Source organism: Haliotis rufescens, unplaced genomic scaffold (assembly GCF_023055435.1).
Source record: "Haliotis rufescens isolate VD_foot unplaced genomic scaffold, xgHalRufe1.0.p SCAF_13, whole genome shotgun sequence".
Taxonomy (NCBI): Eukaryota; Metazoa; Mollusca; class Gastropoda; order Lepetellida; family Haliotidae; genus Haliotis; species Haliotis rufescens.
The window spans coordinates 39,149,450-39,171,865 of record NW_025963813.1 but is presented as its reverse complement, the minus strand read 5'-3'; the positions used below and the strand labels follow the sequence as shown (position 1 = coordinate 39,171,865).

The 22,416-nt window shown below is 40.0% G+C and overlaps 2 protein-coding genes across 2 annotated transcripts; both read right to left on the bottom strand.

The window, feature by feature from the left end:
- Window positions 1-1,239: 1,239 nt before the first annotated feature.
- Window positions 1,240-9,096, bottom strand: LOC125378669 (heparanase-like). The gene is made up of 10 exons (XM_048394593.1): window positions 9,068-9,096; window positions 7,902-8,032; window positions 7,173-7,346; window positions 6,062-6,218; window positions 5,648-5,698; window positions 4,044-4,241; window positions 3,543-3,654; window positions 2,831-2,940; window positions 1,906-2,049; window positions 1,240-1,454 (listed from the first exon to the last, which is right to left on the bottom strand). The coding sequence occupies exons 2-10, from the start codon at window positions 7,984-7,986 to the stop codon at window positions 1,274-1,276; spliced, it is 1,212 nt and encodes a 403-aa protein (XP_048250550.1). The 5' UTR covers window positions 7,987-8,032; window positions 9,068-9,096; the 3' UTR covers window positions 1,240-1,273.
- A 5,108-nt stretch (window positions 9,097-14,204) lies between these two features.
- LOC125378661 (heparanase-like) lies at window positions 14,205-22,096 on the bottom strand. Its single transcript, XM_048394569.1, has 10 exons — window positions 21,866-22,096; window positions 20,716-20,846; window positions 19,879-20,052; window positions 18,763-18,922; window positions 18,277-18,327; window positions 16,920-17,117; window positions 16,411-16,522; window positions 15,701-15,810; window positions 14,886-15,029; window positions 14,205-14,436 (listed from the first exon to the last, which is right to left on the bottom strand). The coding sequence occupies exons 1-10, from the start codon at window positions 22,078-22,080 to the stop codon at window positions 14,256-14,258; spliced, it is 1,476 nt and encodes a 491-aa protein (XP_048250526.1). The 5' UTR covers window positions 22,081-22,096; the 3' UTR covers window positions 14,205-14,255.
- Between the last annotated feature and the right edge of the window lie 320 nt (window positions 22,097-22,416).

The window sequence follows — 22,416 nt, the reverse complement described above, 5'->3', positions numbered from 1 at the left end:
ACAAGTGCTAATAATGTATTTGTCCCATTTTAATTTATTTTTGTCCAAGTGGTGAGACAGTGACACTGACTGAACTACTGACACGTGCAAACGTTTCTGGTATGGCAAGATAAGTGGTGTCTTGTGCAGTTCATCACGATCGTAGGGGGCAAAGGTGGACCAGTCGTCTGAGGCGCCGCGATTCGCTGAGAAAGCGTCGTGTCTCTTGGACACGCCAGAAATTGTGAGTTCGAATCCCGGTTCGCCCCTATTACGTTTCTAAATTTGTCAGCACCATACCTGTGCTCGTGGGTTTCACCCAAGTGGTAAACATCTGATACCTGCATCAGTCATGCTTTCCTCCCACATTTTCCTTGTATTTTCTCGTCGCAAACATCTATGTTAAATTTGAGGATGAGACATGTAGATATGTCCAAATGTGAGGCATGATGACTGATGCAATTACCCTATTTGACTTGTACCGTATGTTCCTGTCTTTCTGGAGAACAATTTACTTGCCTTTGCACGTGTTTGTGATAGTGTGACATGTTGGACAGGATACGATGACTGTTTCGTGAATACTTGGTAAAACCAACATTTGATATTTCATTTTTTATTTCATAAACATATGTTCATGATGTAGTCGGGAACGTATAATGAACTCTGCTAATAGCTGATTTCTAATGGTTATGGAAATCATTTTGTCTTTTGTATTTACACACAACCCTTGCCTTCACATGTGCTTGTCTCTGGTAGGGCAGGACACGCTCACCTTTTCGCGAATACCTGGTATCATCACTTGATGTCATCTTTTGATAGTGCTTCTTAAACACATGATGTAGTTGGAATTCTGGTCATCACTGATATTCTGATTCAACGTTGTGGGCTTTTCTAAATTTGATGTGTACAGTTAGTGCATCAAGATTCGCCTATTGTGCATGTGTGTAAAAAGCCTAGTTACGCCCCGATGATTTTTGGTATGTCAGTTCGTTTGTCAGTTAAAAGAAACTGGTGCGTCACCCAAGTGTGTTTTCTGTCGAATGGCATTCTGTAGATATGGGATAACTCTTATCAGAACGTTTGTAACACGCAAACCATTTTTTATACACCCTGTATGTCTAAATATCAGTTAAATGTGTTCAGAGGGGTTGTTTTCATATTTTATTGTCTAGTGTATGTCAACGCACGTCCAACAGAAGGTCCAGGTACACTCACCATCAATTTAAAAGCCACAAACATAACGTTTTGGTGAACAATTTATTACCGCTTTTATCCTAACAGGATACTTGTTCAATTATCCGATAATGGGACCATGGCTTTGTGATTTGCATGCCGCTATGTTGGCGTCGGGAATGACAATGAACCCAAAGGAGCGTGGAGGTACTACAATCGTCCCAGTTCCCAAAGATTTTGGCATAATGTGTGGTATTTGGTTGTTCACAAGTTCCAATGTTTTGCCATTGACCTCTACTTTTCTGAAACAAAAGATGTGGCAAAGGTTATTTTGGTATGCAGGTAAAGTATTGATCACCCGTTGACCCAACAACCGTTGTCTCACCTTTACTGCCACTATTGTATATGTGTACAAGTTTGTAAGATCAAGTTCGTCTTCAGTTACTGAATATAGTCATGGAGTTAGTCGTGTTTGCCAAGGTGCGTTTTCCACCCGACATTTCGGACCATTACTCATGTTATATACCGTTCGTGTGTCTGGTTCAGATTGAATGCAGCAAATCATCAAATGCTCACCATCTTCTGTTATATCTGCTGCTTCAGAGACAACAAATGTCTCACTATTATCCGCAGCATTTGACAACTATGCCAAGAAACCAGTTATATAAGAACTGACCTATGACCTTGTGAAACTTGAACGAAAGACAAAATCCTTATACTGAATGGTTGAGAGGAAACATATTATATACAAACTTTGACTTCAAGTCTCCTCCCTCAGGAGTCAGCCAGAATATGTCCACGTTTTTGCCGTGCGCCTCTGATATGGCTAGGGTTACGTGGTCTCCATGCAAGTTAAGACCATACACAGTGATACTGCCAGGCTTGTAGTGGTACACGCTGGAACATAAACAGATGATGTGATAACATTAAAAGCGAATGCAGAGAAAAATCTCTCGAAATCTAGCTATTTGATTTGACACGACTAGTCGCCGTATTTCATTTAAATCATACTTGTCATTGAAGAAGTGAGTGAGTGAGTATAGGTTTACACCCCTTTTAGCAATATTCCATCAATATGACGGTGGTGGATAGCAGAAATGGACTTCACACATTTAAGCCATACGGGTAATCGAACCCGGGTCTTTCGCGTGACGAGCGAACGCTTTAACCATGACGTTTCAATGTTTGGTAATGGTTGATGTAACGTCGCATCTTGTCACTTTGCCTTTGCTCTGTTCACACTCACCGTTACCATATTGAGCTAACCTGTCGGGGACAGGGTTGTCAAATAAACACATTATTATACCGATATAGATCATTATAACTTGCGAACTTGAAGTGAAATAGCCATTACATAAGTCAATGGATAAATGTACGGAACATTCAGATCGTTACGTCATGTGCATCTCTACTGACAGCATTACTGTTCAGTGACATGCTCACAGAATTCTGCAAATTAAAGTTTTAAACGTGTTGGATTTGTTTACATAAAATTGTTCTGGTAACATTGATATTGTATTAATTCTGGTTGTTAGACAATTTCTCATGTGATGTCCTTTAAAAGGAACGGTATGTTCGACTCCCACCTCTGTCCGAGGTCTACACTTTGTAGTCTGCAAAGTGGACAACGTATGTGTGTACAGACAGGTTGTGAATTCAACATGCTGAAACCACTCACTTGTTCAGCTTTGTACAGTGGGCATACAGTCGGAGGTCGGAAGATGTGGATGGAACATCAAATACTTTGTTGCCAACAAGTCTCTTGTAAAGAAGCGTCAACCAGTAGTCCTGCCAAAAGACGTTGTGATGTGTGTCCATATGAGAAAGACACTGTTGGTGTTCATGTTATTTTGTGCCGGTGTAAGCAGTAAAATGTGTCTGGACGTGCAAACTGATGGTTGATGGTAGGATAGTCGGAATGGGAATTTGTATAAGACAAGTTACTGAGCCTGGGCACATAATATGCAATGCAGGCGGAACGGGTGATTTATAATGACTTGGAATTCCCACAAAGGAAAATACATGAATGATTGAGTTCAGTTTAACGCTCCTTACAAAAACGATATGTCAGTAATATTGATTTGGGAGAAAATATAAAATGGTGCAGGTCAACTTTGGTGAAACACATGAGCACGGGCATCGTGCTAACAAATCTAGTAACGTAATCAGGGTTCACCCAGGATTTGAATCGAGGATCAATGGTTTCTGGTAAGCCTAAGGGACACAACTCTCTGTACAGCAAAATGCTGGGCCTCAGTCGATTGAGTCACATTTGAAAACAGACAAAAGACAATGAATATATGCATGAACACAGAGGCAATATCTAAGATCAAACAGACATTAGACAAAATGACATTGTTAAAAATTTGAGATGACAGACGTTCACGCACAGGATTAGGATCACCGTTGTCGTCGATGAGTGCATAATTTCCACCAAAGATTTCCTGACGCATAACCCCTTTTAGGCCATATTTTGCTGATACACCAAGTTTATCAAGCCACCTGAAATTGCGATATGACAGATGATATTAATGAATTACATGAGCCGCTCTCATTGCTCAACTTGTTTCAAGGCAAAACAAAAAAGGCACTGGTCCCATTGATCTAAAGATCATTTTTAAGAATATACGAGCATCAACATTAGACATTTTCAGAGCGAAAGGAATTACAATTGTTTCTAGTTTTAACCAGTTTCAATTGACCATAAACAGCAATCATCACCCTCTAACCAACACGAAGAAGCAACTTGCATTTATATCAACGCATGCTGGCATTCCTAGTTGATGCTCTGGCTGAAATTGTTATGTTGTATTTAAAGTAAAGAAACTTATTCAGAACACTTTCAACTTTAGAACAAATTCATTTGGACACTGAAACGTAGACATCCTCACAGGTTGCCTGCCACATATCTGTCAGCAATGCCAGGACTGCCACCCCCATAACCGGACGATGTCTCCCCTAGCCACGCCACCAGACCATGATGACTTCGGACTGTATTCATCACTGAGTGCAGGGTAGATGTAAGGCGATTCATTATAGAATACTTAGAAAAGTCTTCCAGCTTGGCGGTGCGTCCATTAAAGTAATATCTGAAAAGAGTAAGCTATTTGTACAGGGATTTTTAAAGCCACGTGTACAAAAAAGGATGACATCCAGCTATACAAAGTGTTCGTTTCAGTATTTGGTCCACTTATTTGATATTATTTCCTATGAAATGAAAGTAATTAATGTGGAATTGGAAACGACAAACGCAAAGAAAAAAATCATTTCTTGACCCATGTGCATTTTGTCTCTAATTGTGGTGACCACATATATAGTTATATATACATCTCTACCTTCAACGGTTCAAGACAATTTGTCACAAGTTAAAGCACGTGTCATCTAGAATTTACCGAAGAAACAATATTTGACATGCTGGATAGCATAGATAGCATCTATGTGAAAAAGTAGGCCACCGCATGTATATCAACTGCGCTCTTTTCTATGCTGATCTGTTACCTTATTGAGATCATCAACATCAAAACATAGGCAATTAAACCAAGAAGTTAAAAACCTATGCTTCTTGTACATCGATGATATGTTGTCCATCACTTATGGCCAACTTACCGATTACCTTCGTGCAATATTAAAGCATTTGCTGTCTATATATTTCATATCTTTAGATATACAGTCATGCAGCCACTTTCTACAAAGATTTCAAAGATTTGTTTTCCATGCGACAAATGTTTGATGCCATTTGCTGTCTTCATTACACAACATCTGAGGTACAGCCAGGCATGTTCATACTTCGAAGATTTCAAAGACTTTAATAAGGGTTACATATTAAAGGCTTCAGTAAACATTTCGTAAAGGTTTATGGCAAACATGTGGAATTCAAATGTGATGGAAAGTGACCAAAATAATGTCTGATACAATTACCTGCATTGAGTTGTACCATATGGTAAAGAACATGAACATTGGTTTGCCTCTGCATGTGGTTGTGACAGGTGCCATCAATGGGGCAGGATATGCTCACATTACTGTTTGGCAGTGATTTCTAAACACATGCTTTTGATATAGTAGCAAACGTAAATGAGACGGACTCTGCATTAACAGAGATTTCTTATGATTAGGAAACGGGATGTTTTGCTTTTATTTTAGAACAGAGCCCCAAAAAGTATTTACATCATTTTTCAGACAATCCAGCCTGTCCAGTGAACGAATTTTGCTAGGAAAATCTGAGGTCAAAATAGTAGTAATTGCAGTATTTTCTGACAATGGTCAAGAACAAATGGTTGACCTCGAAAATCAACACAGTGAACAGTTATCTATTAAATCTAATTCTGCATATGCACCCACATGGTGTACAGTCACTACGGTCCTATTGCTACTTCTACCTAATATTTCAACGTGTCGGTGTTTTTGAAGACTCTTTAGACTGTAATCAACGACCCTTTTGTGTAACACGTGGCATAAAAACTGTATGGTAGCCCATGCCTTGAAGGAAGGTACTCACTGATGGAAGGTCAAGACGTTTATGACACTAGCTCCACCGTGAGACAGGAAGCTGGAAATGCAAAGTCACATTGGACAAATGTTCATCGAAGGTAACTATAATGAACCAGGGCATCACTTGTGCATTACCATGTCAGCTTCTTGGACTGAAGTGACTCAGATGAATCCTTCAAGAAAAGGTATGCTGCTTTCAAAACTTGAAAGATAATCAAGGCGAATATGGGATTTGAACATCATAACTATACAGGAAGCCACACTGTACACAATATCGTGGCAACTTCGGCGACTGGGCCACCCATGCCCCTTTTAGGTTCTGGAATCGATGCTTCCTTTAATATTTTCAATTTCAATCAGAAAATCCAGACAACTTATTCTTTCCCTGCTGGATAGGGTATACGATGTTTATTATGCATACTTTTTAATGAACGTGTCTTTAAAACCGGCGGTATCAGGTCCAATGATGAGACTGGATTTATAGACCGTTCCTTGCAGAACTTGCTTCAGTTCCATGAAGTCGCGACCCAGCTGAGCCTCACTGATAGTAGCATTACGTCGGTAATACAAGTTCGGTTCTTCATGAAACATACGTAAAATGATAGACATATGTCAAGCATCATAACAAACAAATATCTACATACACACGAGTATCAAGTTCGGTAAATGTTTCACATATGAATAAAAACATAATGAATGTAAGAATGGATTATTTTTTTCTAAAGTCACGTATACCTCATACTGCATATACAGATCGCAAAAATACCTTATAGTTATTCATGTATTAAGAGGAATGACACCATAGTTTTATGAGTCCAGTGACGATCAACGTACGAAACATATAATGCCGTAATTATATGTCTTGTTTGTTATGTAACCGTGGGCTGGATACAATGACATCTGGATTATGGAAACTAATAAATAGAGATTATTATACGAACATTTGCGTCATACTGATTTCACGAATTCGAATCACGAATTTCCGAGCGAGAGCTAGGGTAATACATGAATTCTTACACGAGTTTCGTATAGTCAGTATGACACATATGAGTGTAATAATTTATATTTATTACCCACTATTTCTTTATCCTTTTGGGCTCCTCTTTAGACAAATGTACCGATCACCACTGCTGTTCTAGAACACCAACATGTGTCAGCCATTTTCGGCTATGTTGTCATTTCTGGTGTGACGTTAATCCCACCTTACGTCACAATGAGATTCGAATGACGTCAACAATGCCTTTTGGATGACGGAAACAATACACTGGTTTGCGAGAAGTGGTTTTTGAACTAGTGCACATACGATTTTTATTAACTCGGTTATTTATGATCCTGTATGTAATAATTGATATTATGAGCCACATCCCATGGAGGTAGGGTGTGAAGACACGCATTGATCAAAATTGTCCAGCATGGCCATAGATCGCCTCATAAACACAAGTGCAGATTGTTGGGATGTCTTCTACTCAGAATGCCCAAAGATATGTCATCTATTTCTGGTTGATGCGACGTCTACATGCTTTCAAACCTACCATTTCCCAGTTCAATCCCTGCAAGAGGATACCCTTTGTCAGAGGAATATTTTAGCAACTGCTTAGCATCTGATGGGTTCCACTTTGTTCCATCACGCAGCAGCAGGTTGAGGCCAATCACCAGTTTCAGCCCCGTATTGTGAATAAACGCGTTGAATGCATCCCAGGTGTTAGCTGAAAATATGTTTCAATTGATCGGTTTTGGTTCAGTTTTTATATGCTTAGTAAACATATTGAATAGCTACTTATGGACGAAGGTTTGTAGATATAGAAATCCGTCAGACATTGGTTCATTAGACTCAGTGGCAACCCGTGTATGAAGGTACCTTTCCCCGTTAATCGCTCGGATTACGGAATGTCTGGGACTAACGAATCTCAGAAAGAAGTAAGGTTCTTTACACACATGTGAGCGTCAGTAGTAATGCCCGGCAGATGGGGTTACGCGATTCAAGGGGCATGGGTGAATAATGTATAACTGTACCATGAAACAAATAACCAAATCATTTACCCCTACAGGTACGATATAACCGGTACTACCCAAAGAACTCTTCTTGGGCAATCGGTAGAACAGAAACAGTGATCATACCAAAAAGGTTATTTCAAAAGAATAAAAAATAATTAGACATGGAATGTTTTGTATTGTTTAACCAGGTCTTTTTGTTTAGGTTTTCCTTCTGGTGACAAATACACCAAGGGAGATATAAGAATCGTATAATATACTGCTATCACCTTGGAGATGATACTGCTGTGAAGTGTCTAGGTTGCGATTCGGATCAAACACCAAGTGATCCCCTGATGTTCCTCCAACTCGCATATACCCTGGCGCTAAGGCTTTTCCAAGAGTCACCAGTTTGGGCGACCTGTTATAAAAGGTTCTTTTATATATACTTACATTCATATATGAGACTGCTATAAGCATCTTCCACAAACTCTATTCATCTAGCAGATAATACCACCCGTAACATCTTGGATATGGAACTAGAAGCTGAAGATGCATTATCCAGTGTGTAATATCATCATTCCCTTGATAATGCCCTTGCCTTTTTCGGCTTTGTGTCCCCCACTTTCCTATCTCGTCACGTTACATTGCATTACCATTCGCTTGAAGCGATAGTATGTGATTGAAGGAGTCGCGTTTACACCACTTTGAAGAGCATTCAGGTGGTAATACGATCTGTCAGCTTGCGAGGAAAACCTGAGGTCATGCATGGTTTAAAAGTTGACCACTTTGGTGAAATCAGCGATCATGGGTATTATGCTAACAAACCCGGCAACATTATCTTGGCCAATCTCGGAACCAAAACCATAATCATATGTTTCTGACACGGTTCAAAGACGACAGACAGTAAGTAAGCGAAGTCTTCAGTGAAGGTAGAGGTGATAATTGTAAGTGATTTCTGTCAATCATTCGGTTGTCATGGATAAGCTAGACACAACATACATCAGTGACAAAACTGAATTCACGAAACATTAGTTGACGGCTTCTGCTGACTCTTGACCCGTGAAGATTCCGGGGTAGAATAGGTCTTAAGCAACTCTTGCTTGCCGTAAAAGGTGACTATGCTTGTCGTAAAAGGCGACTAACGGGATCGGGTGGTAAGGCTCGCCGACTTGGTTGAAGCATGTCATCAATCCCAATTGTGTGGATCGATGCTCATGATATTAATCACTGGATTGTCTGGTCCAGACTCGATTATTTACAGACCGCCGTCATATAGCTGGAATATTACTGAGTGCGGCGTTAAACAACAAACCAACCAACCAAAATCTGCTGACTCTGAAAATACACATATTTGGTCTATTCGTTTCCCGACAAGGATGTGTTTCACTAATCCGAAAAAATCAATTTTCGTTGCAAACAAATCACATAGTTATACAAATGTTATGATGTATACCTGATATTTGGGGTCGTCAGATTGGATTTCATTTGTAGGACGTGGTCGACCTTTACCGTGATATGTTCTGTGTGCATGGACACACTGAACGGTTGTATCCAAGCCAATCCTAACAACCACAACATGGTTACATCTCGGAACATTCTGACTGTCACTCAATGTAGAAGCATAATATTGCTTATCACTGTTTCGAAGCTAAATACTACTCAACGTGTAGAGGTCAGCTGCGGTGTTGGAAGAGACCAGGTGTTGCCAAGCCGTGACAACAGATAACGAAATTTTGACACGAGTATTCTGCAACTTTCATGCTTTCATGTCATGTTCGGGTTCGTGTGTGCCTATTTCGGCACTACGTTGCAGTTATATTCCTGTGCAGCACATGACTCATCATCTGCTTCTCTGCCCTTCAGCTTCAAGGATTGGCTTGTGACACATCATGTTTGGCTTTCGTAAACACTAATCTGTCAGGATTTTAAAAAGGTAACTCATTACATAACGTTAAAGTTCAACTCGTGCACTTTTAACATTTAGGAGATAAACAGATGCATGCCTTGTCGTTAAATGGTGATGATACACTTCAGACAACTGTGAACCAGATTAAATTGCATTCTGGTAGGGCTGAGAGTGTGGGACGGAGTGGATGTGTGGGAGGGGATGTAGGGGTTGTGGAATTTTGTCGCAAAAAGGAAAATGCTTTCATTGATGAAATATCTGATGGAATTTTGTTGTAAAAAATTGATTTGATCGTGCAACTGTAGCTTTGATATATATATATATATATATATATATATATATATACACATATCCATATATATATATACATATATATATATATAGCAACTCTAAAGTACTCATAAGATCCTTTGTTATGACAACGAACCGAAAACATGAAGGATATATTTAGGGGTTTTACGAAAAGCTCCCCCAAATAGATGACGATCATGTATTAACGTGTTATGTTATTCGGAAATATTTTCGTTATTATTTATTTTGTATTATATATTAATTGTGTCACTGAATAATGTATTTATTCGTATTTCAATACTTTTAATAAAAAACACGAGTAGGTAATTATCAAGTTGCAATAGGAAATAATTCCTAAATCACGACAGTATTAATGCCGACAAGAATGTATGCCATCATTCTAGTAATCGTTTCCTTGAAATAATTGGGACCTTTCTTAAAACTGCGCAAGGTGCGATGTTGGGAGGTACATGTTGTGTGTCGTTACCGGTTCCACTTATTGTATGCGCAGCAAGCTATGCCCGTTTGCAGACAACTGTACACAGGAGTCGAGTTTAAGATATTCGTACATCCACCGTTGAAGATTTCAATCTGAGCTTAGATCGGTTTGTGCAAGTGAAATAGGACAATTGTATGGTGATTATAAAGTCAACGGTAGCCGCCTAAGATCGATTGTAACTGGGTGGGCCCTGGGTTTCCATTCAGGCAACTATCCTTGGCAAATACAAACTGAGGTTTCACGTAGCCTCCAATGAATTTTGTCAGTGCTTGTTGTATCAACCAATACTGTCAACGTTTTACTTCCTGGTATGATACAAACGCCTGTATCACGATCTTACTATAAATAAGACTTGTAAGCAAGAATGTTTCCTTCTTGCCACTCAGCATTGTCGAGACATGTAACGATTCATGCAAATAGTTATGAATGTACTGAGGCTCTCAATGCTAAGGCACACATATCATGCGCTTTATATCAGATATGGACCAATTTTGTTCCTTTTCTACTACCATGCGTATCAAAACGCCAAGTGGCAGTCACGCTCGTGGACTATCATGCAAATAATCCGCTCGAAATGGGGCGACAAATGCATAGGCAAACTCGCAAAAATCCTTGAGCACTAACAATGACCAGGTGTTCAGGGCACTGATCAGTATGTCCACGTTATCCAGCCATTTGTGCAGCTGTATAAATTGAATTGCTTTGCTTCGGAGGCTCTCAATGTATAATATACGAATTCGTCTGCCTGACGCCATTTGCAACTCCCGACGCTGGTGCGGACAGAGTGATCCGTAACACACTTGCAACATGAAACCCGTCAACTACGTTGTGATTCTATGTTGTATTGAATTGAGTACATGTGTGGCGAGGCCAGCGTCCAGGGAGGAAACAACGACAGCGGAAATACGGAATGGTAAGAACATTAGATTTTATTCATTAGGTTAGATTTATCTGTTCTTGTACCAGTTATTCGTAATATTATAGACATCTAGTATTGTTTCACCCTCCTCCTCACCGTCATTATCATCATCATAATCATCATCATCATCATTACCCTCCTCCTCTTCATCATCATCATCATCTTCATCATCTTCATCATTATCCTTTTCCTCCTCCTGACCGCCTCCGTGGTCTTATGGTAGAGCATCCGCCCGGTAAGCGGAAGGTCAGGGGTTCGATTACCTCATCATCATCACCCTCCTCTTCATCATCATCATCAAGCTCTCCCCCTCCTCCTCCTCCTCATCATCATCACCCTCCTCCTCCTCCTCCTCCTCCTCCTCATCATCATCATCATCACCCTCCTCTTCCTCCTCCTCATCACCATCATCCCCTCCTCTTCCACCTCATCTTCATCCTCTTCCTACTCCTCCTCATCATCATCATCACCCTCCTCATCATCATCCTTTCCTCCTCATCATCATCACCCTTCTCTTCATCATCATCCTCTTCCTCCTCCTCCTCCTCGTCATCATCATCATCAACATCATCATCACCATCATCATCATCACCCTCCTCCTCCTTATCATCATCATCACCCTCCTTCTCATCATCATCATCACCCTCCTCATCATCATCCATTCCTCCTCATCATCATCACCCTTCTCATCCTCATCCTCATCCTCCTCGTCATCATCACCCTCCTTCTCATCATCATCACCCTCCTCATCATCATCCATTCCTCCTCATCATCATCACCCTTCTCATCACCATCATCATCATCATCCTAATCCTCATCCTCGTCATCATCATCATCATCTTCACCCTCCTCATCAACATCATCACCCTTCTTCTCTTTAATCAACATAGATTTAGGCCATCGCCCCACACAGTATAAGATATTGCAAGTAGCGTGTGAGCTGCTGAGTGAGGAGTAACACCGCTATTTGACACAGCAAATATCTGATGAAACTGACATAGCATGTAGATACTAAATAATTTAGTGAAACCACGGCCACAACACCAAATATCATAACTTGCGTGATTCGTGGATTCCAAACCACGAGAAAGTAGACTCTTCACGCATACTCGTGTCAATAAAACCATCATACACAACACACACGCACGCACGCGCACGCACACACGCACATACACACACACACACACACACACACACACACACACACACACACACACACACACAGGCGAAAGACCTTTAGCCCACATATTACCTCACCTCACATTTTAAGGCTTACACACATATTTGAAACCATTCAGTATTTACATTCACAATTCGCGGTCATATGTCGCCGTCGCATATAACACGTCATCATATGATACGATGTGGGTTCGAGCCCCGCTGGCAACATTCTTTCCGACAAAATTTGAAATTTCATTCGAGTGTCAAAAAATATAATAGTCCCGTGTATTCGAAGCGTAGATTACTGTTTGAAATGTTTGTTCAAAATAATGAGTAATTGACAACTAACTGTCCATTCCGGAAAAAAAGGCGCGTTTAAACAATAGAATGATGTAAGGTGTGTGTTTTAATTGGTGAATCAAAATGTCGCAAGTAATACATATGGTTATTTAGAAGGTTTTTAAAAGGGTGGAAACACCTCGAAAACGATCATATTGTAAGCAACTGTGGCACATGTTAACAAGAATTATGGTTATACAGCACATATATCCTTTCGTGTTGTACTTTTCACAACTGACAAGTGCTAATAATGTATTTGTTCCATTTTAATTCATTTTTGTCCAAGTGGTGAGACAGTGACACTGACTGAACTACTGACACGTGCAAACGTTTCTGGTATTGCAAGACAAGTGGTGTCATGTCAAGTTCATCACGATTGTAGGGGGCAAAGGTGGCCCAGTCGTCTGAGGCGCCGCGATTCGCTGAGAAAGAGTTGTGTCCCTTGGACACGCCAGAAATTGTGAGTTCGAATCCCGGTTCGCCCAGATTATGTCTCTAGGTTTGTCAGCACCCGTGCTCGTGGGTTTCACCCAAGTGGTAAAAGTCTGACACCTGCATCACTTTTGGCTTTCCTCCCACATTTCCCATGGATTTCCTCGTCATTAACATCTATAGACAGAGGATACGACATGCAGATATGTCCAAATGTGAGGCATGATGACTGATGCAATTACCCTTTTTGACTTGTACCGTATGTTCCAATGTCTTTCTGGAGAACAATTTACTTGCCTTTGCACGTGTTTGTGATAGTGCGACATGTTGCACAGGATACGATGACTGTTTCGTGAATACTTGGTATAACCACCATTTGATATTTCATTTTTTATTTCATAAACATATGTTCATGATGTTGTCGGGAACGTATAATGAACTCTGCTAATAACTGATTTCTAATGGTTATGGAAATTATTTTGTCTTTTGTATTTACACGCAACCCTTGCCTTCACATGTGCTTGACTCTGGTAGGGCAGGACACGCTCACCTTTTCACGAATACCTCGTATCATCACTCGATGTCATCTTTTGATAGTGCTTCTTAAATTAAACACATGATGTACTTGGGATTCCGGCCATGACTGGTATTCTGATTCCCCATTGTGGGCTGTTCTAACTTCGATGTGTACAGTAGGTGCATCGAGACTCGCCTATTGAGCATGTGTTTTAAAATCCTAGTTACGCGCCGATGATTCTTGGTATGTCAGTTCGTTCGTCAGATAAAAGATCCTGGTGTGTCACCCAAGTGTGTTTTCTGTCGAATGGCATTCTGAAGATGTGGGTTAACAGAACGTCTTAACATATTCCTCTTGGTTATTTGCATCACGCAAACCATTTTTGAAACACGCTGTTTGTCTAAATATCAGTTAAATGTTTTCAGAGTGTTTGTTTTTCATATTTCATTGTCCATTGTATGTCAACGCACGTCCAACAGAAGGTTCAGGTACACTAACTATCAATTTATAAGCAACAAACATAACGTTTTGGTGAACAATTTATTACTGCTTTTATCCTTACAGGACACTTGTTCAATTATCCGATAATGGGGCCATGGCTTTGTGATTTGCATGCCGCTATTTTGGCGTCTTGAATGACGATGAACCCAAAGGAGTGCGGAGGTGCTACAATCGTCCCAGTTCCCAAAGATTTTGGCATAATGTGTGGTATTTGGTTGTTGACAAGTTCCAGTGTTTTGCCATTGACCTCTACTTTTCTGAAAAAAAGATGTGGCAAAGTTTATTTTGGTATGAAGGTTAAGTATTGATCACCCGTTGACCTAACAACCGTTGTCTAACTTGTACTGCCACTATTGAATATGTGCACAAGTTTGTAAGTTCAAGTTCGTCTTTAGTTACTTAGTATAGATTAGGAGTTAGTCGTGTTTGCCAAGGTGTGTTTTCCACCTGTCATTTCGGACCATTGCTCATATACCGTTCGCGTGTCTGGTTCAGATTGAATGCAGCAAAATCATCAAATGCTTACCCTCTTCTGTTATATCTGCTGCTTCAGAGACAACATATGTCTCACCATTATCCGCTGCATTTGACGACAATGCCAAGGAACCAGTTATATAAGAACTGACCTATGGCCTTGTGAAACTTGAAGAACCAAAGACAAAATCCTTATACTGAATGGTTGAGAGGAAACATATTATATACAAACTTTGACTTCAAGTCTCCTCCCTCAGGAGTCAGCCAGAATATGTCCACGTTTTTGCCGTGCGCCTCTGATATGGCTAGGGTTATGTGGTCTCCGTGCAAGTTAAGACCATACACTGTGATACTGCCAGGCGTGTAGTGGTACAAGCTGGAAAATAAACAAAAGATATGATAACAGTAAAAGTGAATGCAAGAGAAAAATCACTCGAAATCTAGCCTTTTGATTTGACACGACTAGTCGCCGTATTTCATTAAAAGCATGCTTGTCATTGAAGAAGTGAGTGAGTGAGTACAGGTTTACACCCCTTTTAGCAATATTCCATCAATAGGACGGTGGTGGATAGCAGAAATGGACTTCACACATTTAAGCCATACGGGTAATCGAACCCGGGTCTTTGGCGTGACGAGCGAACGCTTTAACCAAGACATTTCCATGTTTGGTAATGGTTGATGTAACGTCACATCTTGTCACTTTTCATTTGCTCTGTTCACACTCACCGTTACCATATTGAGCTAACCTGTCGGGGACAGGGTTGTCAAATAAACACATTATTATACCAATATAGATCATTACAGTATTCTGCACATTAAAGTTTTAAACGTGTGGGATTTGTTTACATACAGTTGTTGTGGTTACATTGGCTTTGTATTAATTCTGGTTGTTAGACAATTTCTAATGTGATGTCCTTTAAAAGGGACGGTATGTTCCTGCCACCTCTATCCAAGGTCTACACTTTGTATTTGTCCATAGTCTGCAAGCTGGACAACGTATATGTTTGTACAGACAGGTTGTGAATTAAACATGCTGAAACCACTCACTTGTTCAGCTTTGTACAGTGGGCATACAGTCGGAGGTTGTTAGATGAAGACGGAACATCAAATATTTTGTTGCCAACAAGTCTTTTGTAAAGAAGCGTCAACCAGTAGTCCTGCCAAAAGACGTTGTGATGTGTGTCCATATGAGAAAGACACTGTTGGTGTTCATGTTACTTTGTGTCAGTGTAAGCAGTAAAATGTGTCTGGATGTGCAAACTGATGGTTGATGGTAGGATAGTCGGAATGGGAGTTTGTATAAGACAAGTTACTGAGCCTGGCCACCTAACATGCAGTGCAGGTGGAACAAGTGACTTATAATGACTTGGAATTCCCACAAAGGAAAATACATGTATGAATGAGTTCAGTTTAACGGTCCTTACACATTCGATATGTCAATAATATTGATTTGGTTGAAAATATAAAATGATGCAGGTCAACTTTGGTAAAACACATGAGCACGGGCATCGTGCTAACAAATCTTGAAACGTAATCAGGATGAACCAAGGCTTCGAATCTAGGATCAATGGTTTCTGGTAAGCCTAAGGAACACAACTCTGTACAGCAAAATGCTGGGCCTCAGTCTATTGTGTCACATTTGAAAACAGACAACAGACAATGAATATATGCATGAACACAGAGACAATATCTAAGATCAAACAGACATTCAACAAAATGACATTGTTAAAAATTTGAGATGACAGACGTTCACGCACAGGATTAGGATCACCGTTGTCGTCAATGAGTGCATAATTTCCACCAAAGATTTCTTGACGTATAACCCCTTTTAGGCCATATTTTGCTGATACACCAAGTTTATCAAGCCACCTGAAATTGCGATATGACAGATGATATTAATGAATTATCTGAGCAGTTCTCAATGCTCAACTTGTTTCAAGACAAAACAAAAAAGGCAAATTTTTCACTGGTCCCATTGATCTGAAGATCATATTTCAGGACACACGAGCTTCAACATTAGACATTTTCAGAGCGAAAGGAATAACAATTGTTTCTAGTTTTAACCAGCTTCAATTGACCATAAAGAGCAATCAGCACCCTCTAACCAGCACGAAGAGGCAACTTGCATTTACATCAACGCATGCTGGCATCCCAGTTAATGCTCTGGCTGAAATTGTTATGTTGTATTTAAAGTGAAGAAACCTATTTAGAACACTTTCAACTTTAGCACAAATTCATTTGGACACTGAAACGTAGACATCCTCACAGGTTGCCTGCCACATATCTGTCAGCAATGCCAGGAGTGCCACCCCCATAACCGGACGATGTCTCCCCTAGCCACGCCACCAGACCATGATGGCTTCGGACTGTATTCATCACTGAGTGTAGGGTAGATGTAAGACGATTCATTATAGAATACTTAGAAAAGTCTTCCAGCTTGGCGGTGCGTCCATTAAAGTAATATCTGAAAAGAGTAAGCTATTTGTACAGGGATTTTAAACCACGTGTACAAAAAAGGATGACATCCTGTTATACAAAGTGTTCGTTTCTGTTTTTGGTCCACTTATTTGATATTATTTCTAATGAAATGAAAGTAATTAATGTGGAGGGGGAAACGACAAACGCAAAGAAAACATCATTTCTTGACCCATGAGCATTTTGTCTCTCAATGTGGTGACCGCATATATAGTTATATATACATCTCTACCTTCAACGGTTCAAGACAATTTGTCACAAGTTAAAGCACGTGTCATCTAGAATTTACCGAAGAAACAATATTTGACATGCTGGATAGCATAGATAGCATCTATGTGAAAAAGTAGGCCACCGCATGTATATCAATTGCGCCCTTTTCTATGCTGATCTGTTACCTTATTCAGATAATCAACATCACAACATAGGCAATTAAACCAAGAAGTTAAAAACCTATGCTTCTTCTACATCGATGATATGTTGTCCATCACTTATGGCCAACTTACCGATTACCTTCGAGCAATATTAAAGCATTTGCTGTCTATATATTTCACATCTTTAGATGTACAGTTGTGCAGCCACTTTCTATGAAGATTTCAAAGATTTGTTTTCTGTATGACAAATGTTTGATGTCATTTGCTGTCTACATTTCACAACATCTGAGGTACATCTAGGCTTGCTCATACTTCGAAGATTTCAAAGATATAGTAAGATATACTAGCAATCGTAAATGAAACGGACTCTGCATTTAGCAGGGATTTCTTATGATTAGGAAAAGGGATGTGTTGCTTTTATTTTAAAACAGAGCCCCAAAAAGTATTTACATCATTTTTCAGACAATCCAGCTTGTCTAGTGAACGAATTTTACTGGGAAAATCTGAGGTCAAAATAGTATTTGCAGTATTTTCGGACAATGGTCAAGAACAAATGGTTGACCTCGAAGCTCGACACAGTGAACAGTTATCTATTTAACTAATTCTGCATAAACCCCCACACGGTGTACAGCCACTACTATCCTATTGCTACTTCTACCTAATAGTTCAACGTGTCGGTGTTTTTGAAGACTCTTTAGACTGTTATCAACGACCCTTAAGTGTCCCACGTGGTATGAAAACTGTATGGTAGCCCATGCCTTGAAGGAAGGTACTCACTGATGGAAGGTCAAGACGTTTATGACACTAGCTCCACCGTGAGACAGGAAGCTGGAAATGCAAAGTCACATTGGCCAAATGTTCATTGAAGATAACTATAATGAACCAGGGCATCACTTGTGCATTACCATGTTAGCTTCTTGGACTGAAGTGACTCCGATGAATCCTTCGAGAAAAGGTATGGTGCTTTCAGAACTTGAAAGATAATCAAGACGAACATGGGATTTTAACATCATAATTATACCGGAAGCCGGAATTTGAACATCAGAATTATACATGAAGCCACACTGTACAACATATCGTGGCGTCTTAGTCGACTGGGCCACCCATGCCCCGTTTTAGTTCTGGAATCGATGCTTCGTTTAAGATTTTGAAATAATAACAGCAGCACAAAGTAAGCATAGATTCGGTTCAATTTCAATCAGAAAATCCAGACAGCTTATTTTTTCCCTGCTACATAGGGTAAACGATGTTTATTATCCATACTTTTTTATAAACGTGTCGTTATAATCGGCGATATCAGGTCCAATGATGAGACTGGATTTATAGACCGTTCCTTGCAGAACTTGTTTTAGTTCCATGAAGTCGCGCCCCAGCTGAGCGTCACTGACAGTAGTATTCCGATGTCGGTAATACAAGTTCGGTTCTTCATGAAACATACGTAAAATGATAATACATATGGCATGCATGATAACAAAAAATATCTACATACACATGAGAATCAAGCTCGGTAAATGTTTCACATATGAAGAAAAAACATAATGAATGTAAAAACGGGTTATTTTTTTCTGAAGTGATGTATATACCTCATACTGCATATACAGATCGCAAAAGTACCATATAGTTATTCATGTATTAAGAGGAATGACACCATAGTTTTGTGAGTCCAATGACGGTCAATGTAGGAAGCATATAATGCCGTATTTATATGTCTTGTTTGTTATGTAACCGTGGGCTGGATACAATGACATCTGGATTATGGAAACTAATAAATAGAGATTATTATACGAACATTTGCGTCATACTGATTTCAAGAATTCGAATCACGAATTTCCGAGCGAGAGCGAGGGTAATACATGAATTCTTACACGAGTTTCGTAAAGTCAGTATGACACATATGAGTGTAAGAATTTAAATTTATTACCCACTATTTCTTTATCCTTTTGGGTCCTTTTTAGACAAATACACTGATCACCACTGCTGTCCTATCACACCAACATGTGTCAGCCATTTTCTGCTATGTTGGCATTTCTAGTGTGACGTTAATCCCACCTTACGTCACAATGAGATTCTAATGACGTCAACAATGCCTTTTAGATGACGGAAACAATACACTGGTGTGCGAGAAGTGATATTTGAACTAGTGAACATACGATGTTTATTAACTCGGTTATTTATGATCCTGTAGGTAATAATTGATATTATGAGCCACATCCAATGGAGGTAGGGTGTGAAGACACGCATTGATCCAAATTATCCAGCATGGCCATATATCGTCTCATAAACACAAGTAGAGATTGTTGGGACCTCTTCTACTTAAAATGCCCAAAGATATGTCGTCTATGTCTGGTTGATGCGACGTCTACATGCCTTCAAACTTACCATTTCCCAGTTCAATCCCTGCAAGAGGATACCCTTTGTCAGAGGAATATTTTAGCAACTCCTTGGCATCTGATGAGTTCCACTTTGCTCCATCACGCAGCAGCAGGTTGAGGCCAATCACCAGTTTCAGCCCCGTATTGTGAACAAACGCGTTGAGTGCATCCCAGGTGTTAGCTGAAAATATGTTTCAATTGGTCGGTTTTAGTTCAGTTTTAATATGTTTAGTGATTTCTCAAACCACAAAGTATAAACATATTGAATAGCTACTTATGGACGAAGGTTTGTAAATAAAGAAATAATTGATATTATGAGCCACATCCAATGGAGGTAGGGTGTGAAGACACGCATTGATCCAAATTATCCAGCATCGTCAGTCGCTGGTTCAGAAGACTCAGTGGCAACCCGTGTATCCAGGTACCTTTCCCCGTTAATCGCCCGGATTACGGAATGTCTGGGACTAACGAATCTCAGAAAGAAGTAAGGTTCTTTAAACACATGTGAGCGTCAGTAGTAATGCCCGGCAGAAGGGGTTACGAGATTCAAGGGTGAATAATGTATAACTGTACCATGAAACAAATAACCAAAACATTTACCCCTACAGGTACGATATAACCGGTGCTACTCAAAGAACTCTTCTTGGGCAATCAGTAGAACAGAAAAAATGTGCAGCTGAAATTTCTCAGAGTGATCATACCAAAAAGGTTATTCCAAAAGAATAAATTATTTTTAGACGTGGAATGTTTTGTATTGTTTAGCCAGGTCTATTTAATTAGGTTTACCGTTTGGTGACAATTACACCAAGGGAGATATAAGAATCGTATAATATACTGCTATCACCTTGGAGATGAAACTGCTGCGAAGGGTCTATGTGGTAATTCGGGTCAAACACCATGCGATCCCCTGATGTTCCTCCAACTCGCACATACCCTGGCGCTAAGGCTTTTCCAAGAGTCACCAGTTTGGGCAACCTGTTATAAAAAGGTTCTTATATATATTCTTACATTCATATATGTGACTGCTATAACCATCTTCAATAAACTTTATTCATCTAGCAGATAATACCACCCGTAACATCTTGGATATGAAACTAGAAGCTGAAAATGCATTCTCCAGTGTATAATATCATCATTCCCTTGATAATGCCCATGACGTATTCGGCTTCATGTCCCCTATTTCTTATGTCGTCTCGTTACATTACATTACCATTCGCTTGTAGCGATAGTATGTGTTGAAGGAGTCGCGCTTAACGCCACTTTGAAGAGTATTCAGGTGGTAATACGGACTGTCAGCTTGATGTGCGAGGAAAGCCCGAGGTCATGCAAGTTGACCACTTTGGTGAAATAAGCGAACAGGGGTATGATGCTAACAAACCCAGCAACATTATCTTGGTGAATCTGGGAAACAAAACCACAATCATATGTTTCTGACACGCTTCTGAGATGACAGACTGTAAGTAAGCAAAGTCTTCAGTGAAGGTAGAGGTGATAATTGGAATTGATTTCTGTCAATCATTAGGTTGTCACGGATTAGCTAGACACAACATAAATCAGTGACGAAACTGAATTTACGAAAAATTAGTTGACGGATTCTGCTGACTCTGGACCGGTGAAGTCCGGTCTTCAGCAACTCATTCTTGCCGTAAAACGTGACTATGCTTGTCGTAAAAGGCGGCTAATTGGATCGGGTGGTAAGGTTCGCTGTCTTGGTTGATGCATGTCATCAATCCCAATTGCGTGGATCGAAGCTCATGATATTAATCACTGGACTGTCTGGTCCAGACTCGATTATTTACAGACCGCCGCCATACAGCTGGAATATTGCTGAGTGTGGCGTTAAACAAAAAACCAACCAACCAAAATCTGCTGACTCTGAAAATACATATATTTGATCTATTCGTTTCCCGACAAGAATTTTTTTTCACTTATCCGAAAAAAACAATTTACGTTGCAAACAAATCACATAGTTATAGAAATGTTATGATGTATACCTGATATTTGGAGTCGTCAGATTGGATCTCAGTTGACTGCTGTCAATGGTGACACCAACAAACATATCATCAATTTCCTGTAAGACGTGGTCCACTTTTACCGTGATATGTTCTGTGTGCATGGACACACTGAACGGTTGTATCCAAGCCAACCCTAACAACCACAAGATGGTTACATCTCGGAACATTCTGACTGTCACCCCATGTAGAAGCATAATGTCGCTTATCACTGTTTCAAAGCTAAATACTACTCAACGTGTGGAGGTCAGCTGCGGTGTTGGAAGAGACCAGGTGTTGCCAAGCCGTGACAACAGATAACGAAATTTTGACACGAGTATTCAGCAACTTTCATGCTTTCATGTCATGATCGGGTTCGTGTGTGCCTGTTTCGGTATCTACATTGCAGTTATATTCCTGTGCAGCACATGACCCATCATCTGATTCTCTGCCCCTCAGCTTCAAGGATTGGCTTGTGAAACATCATGTTTGGCTTTCGTCAACACTGTCTAATCTGTCGCGATTTTTAAAAGGGAACGCATTACATAACGTTA

Excerpts from the sequence above, each read along its gene's own strand:
- LOC125378669 (XM_048394593.1), bottom strand. The coding sequence starts at position 7,986 with ATGCGAGTTGGAGGAACATCAGGGGATCACTTGGTGTTTGATCCGAAT. Across the intron at positions 4,242-5,647 it reads AACGTCTTGACCTTCCATCA|ATATTACTTTAATGGACGCA; the intron begins GTGAGTACCTTC and ends TACTCTTTTCAG. Across the intron at positions 2,050-2,830 it reads CACTGTACAAAGCTGAACAA|CGTGTACCACTACAAGCCTG; the intron begins GTGAGTGGTTTC and ends TTTATGTTCCAG.
- LOC125378661 (XM_048394569.1), bottom strand. The coding sequence starts at position 22,080 with ATGCTTCTACATGGGGTGACAGTCAGAATGTTCCGAGATGTAACCATC. Across the intron at positions 18,923-19,878 it reads AGGGATTGAACTGGGAAATG|AACCGAACTTGTATTACCGA; the intron begins GTAAGTTTGAAG and ends TGTTTCATGAAG. Across the intron at positions 16,523-16,919 it reads AGATATGTGGCAGGCAACCT|GTGGCTTGATAAACTTGGTG; the intron begins GTGAGGATGTCT and ends TCGCAATTTCAG.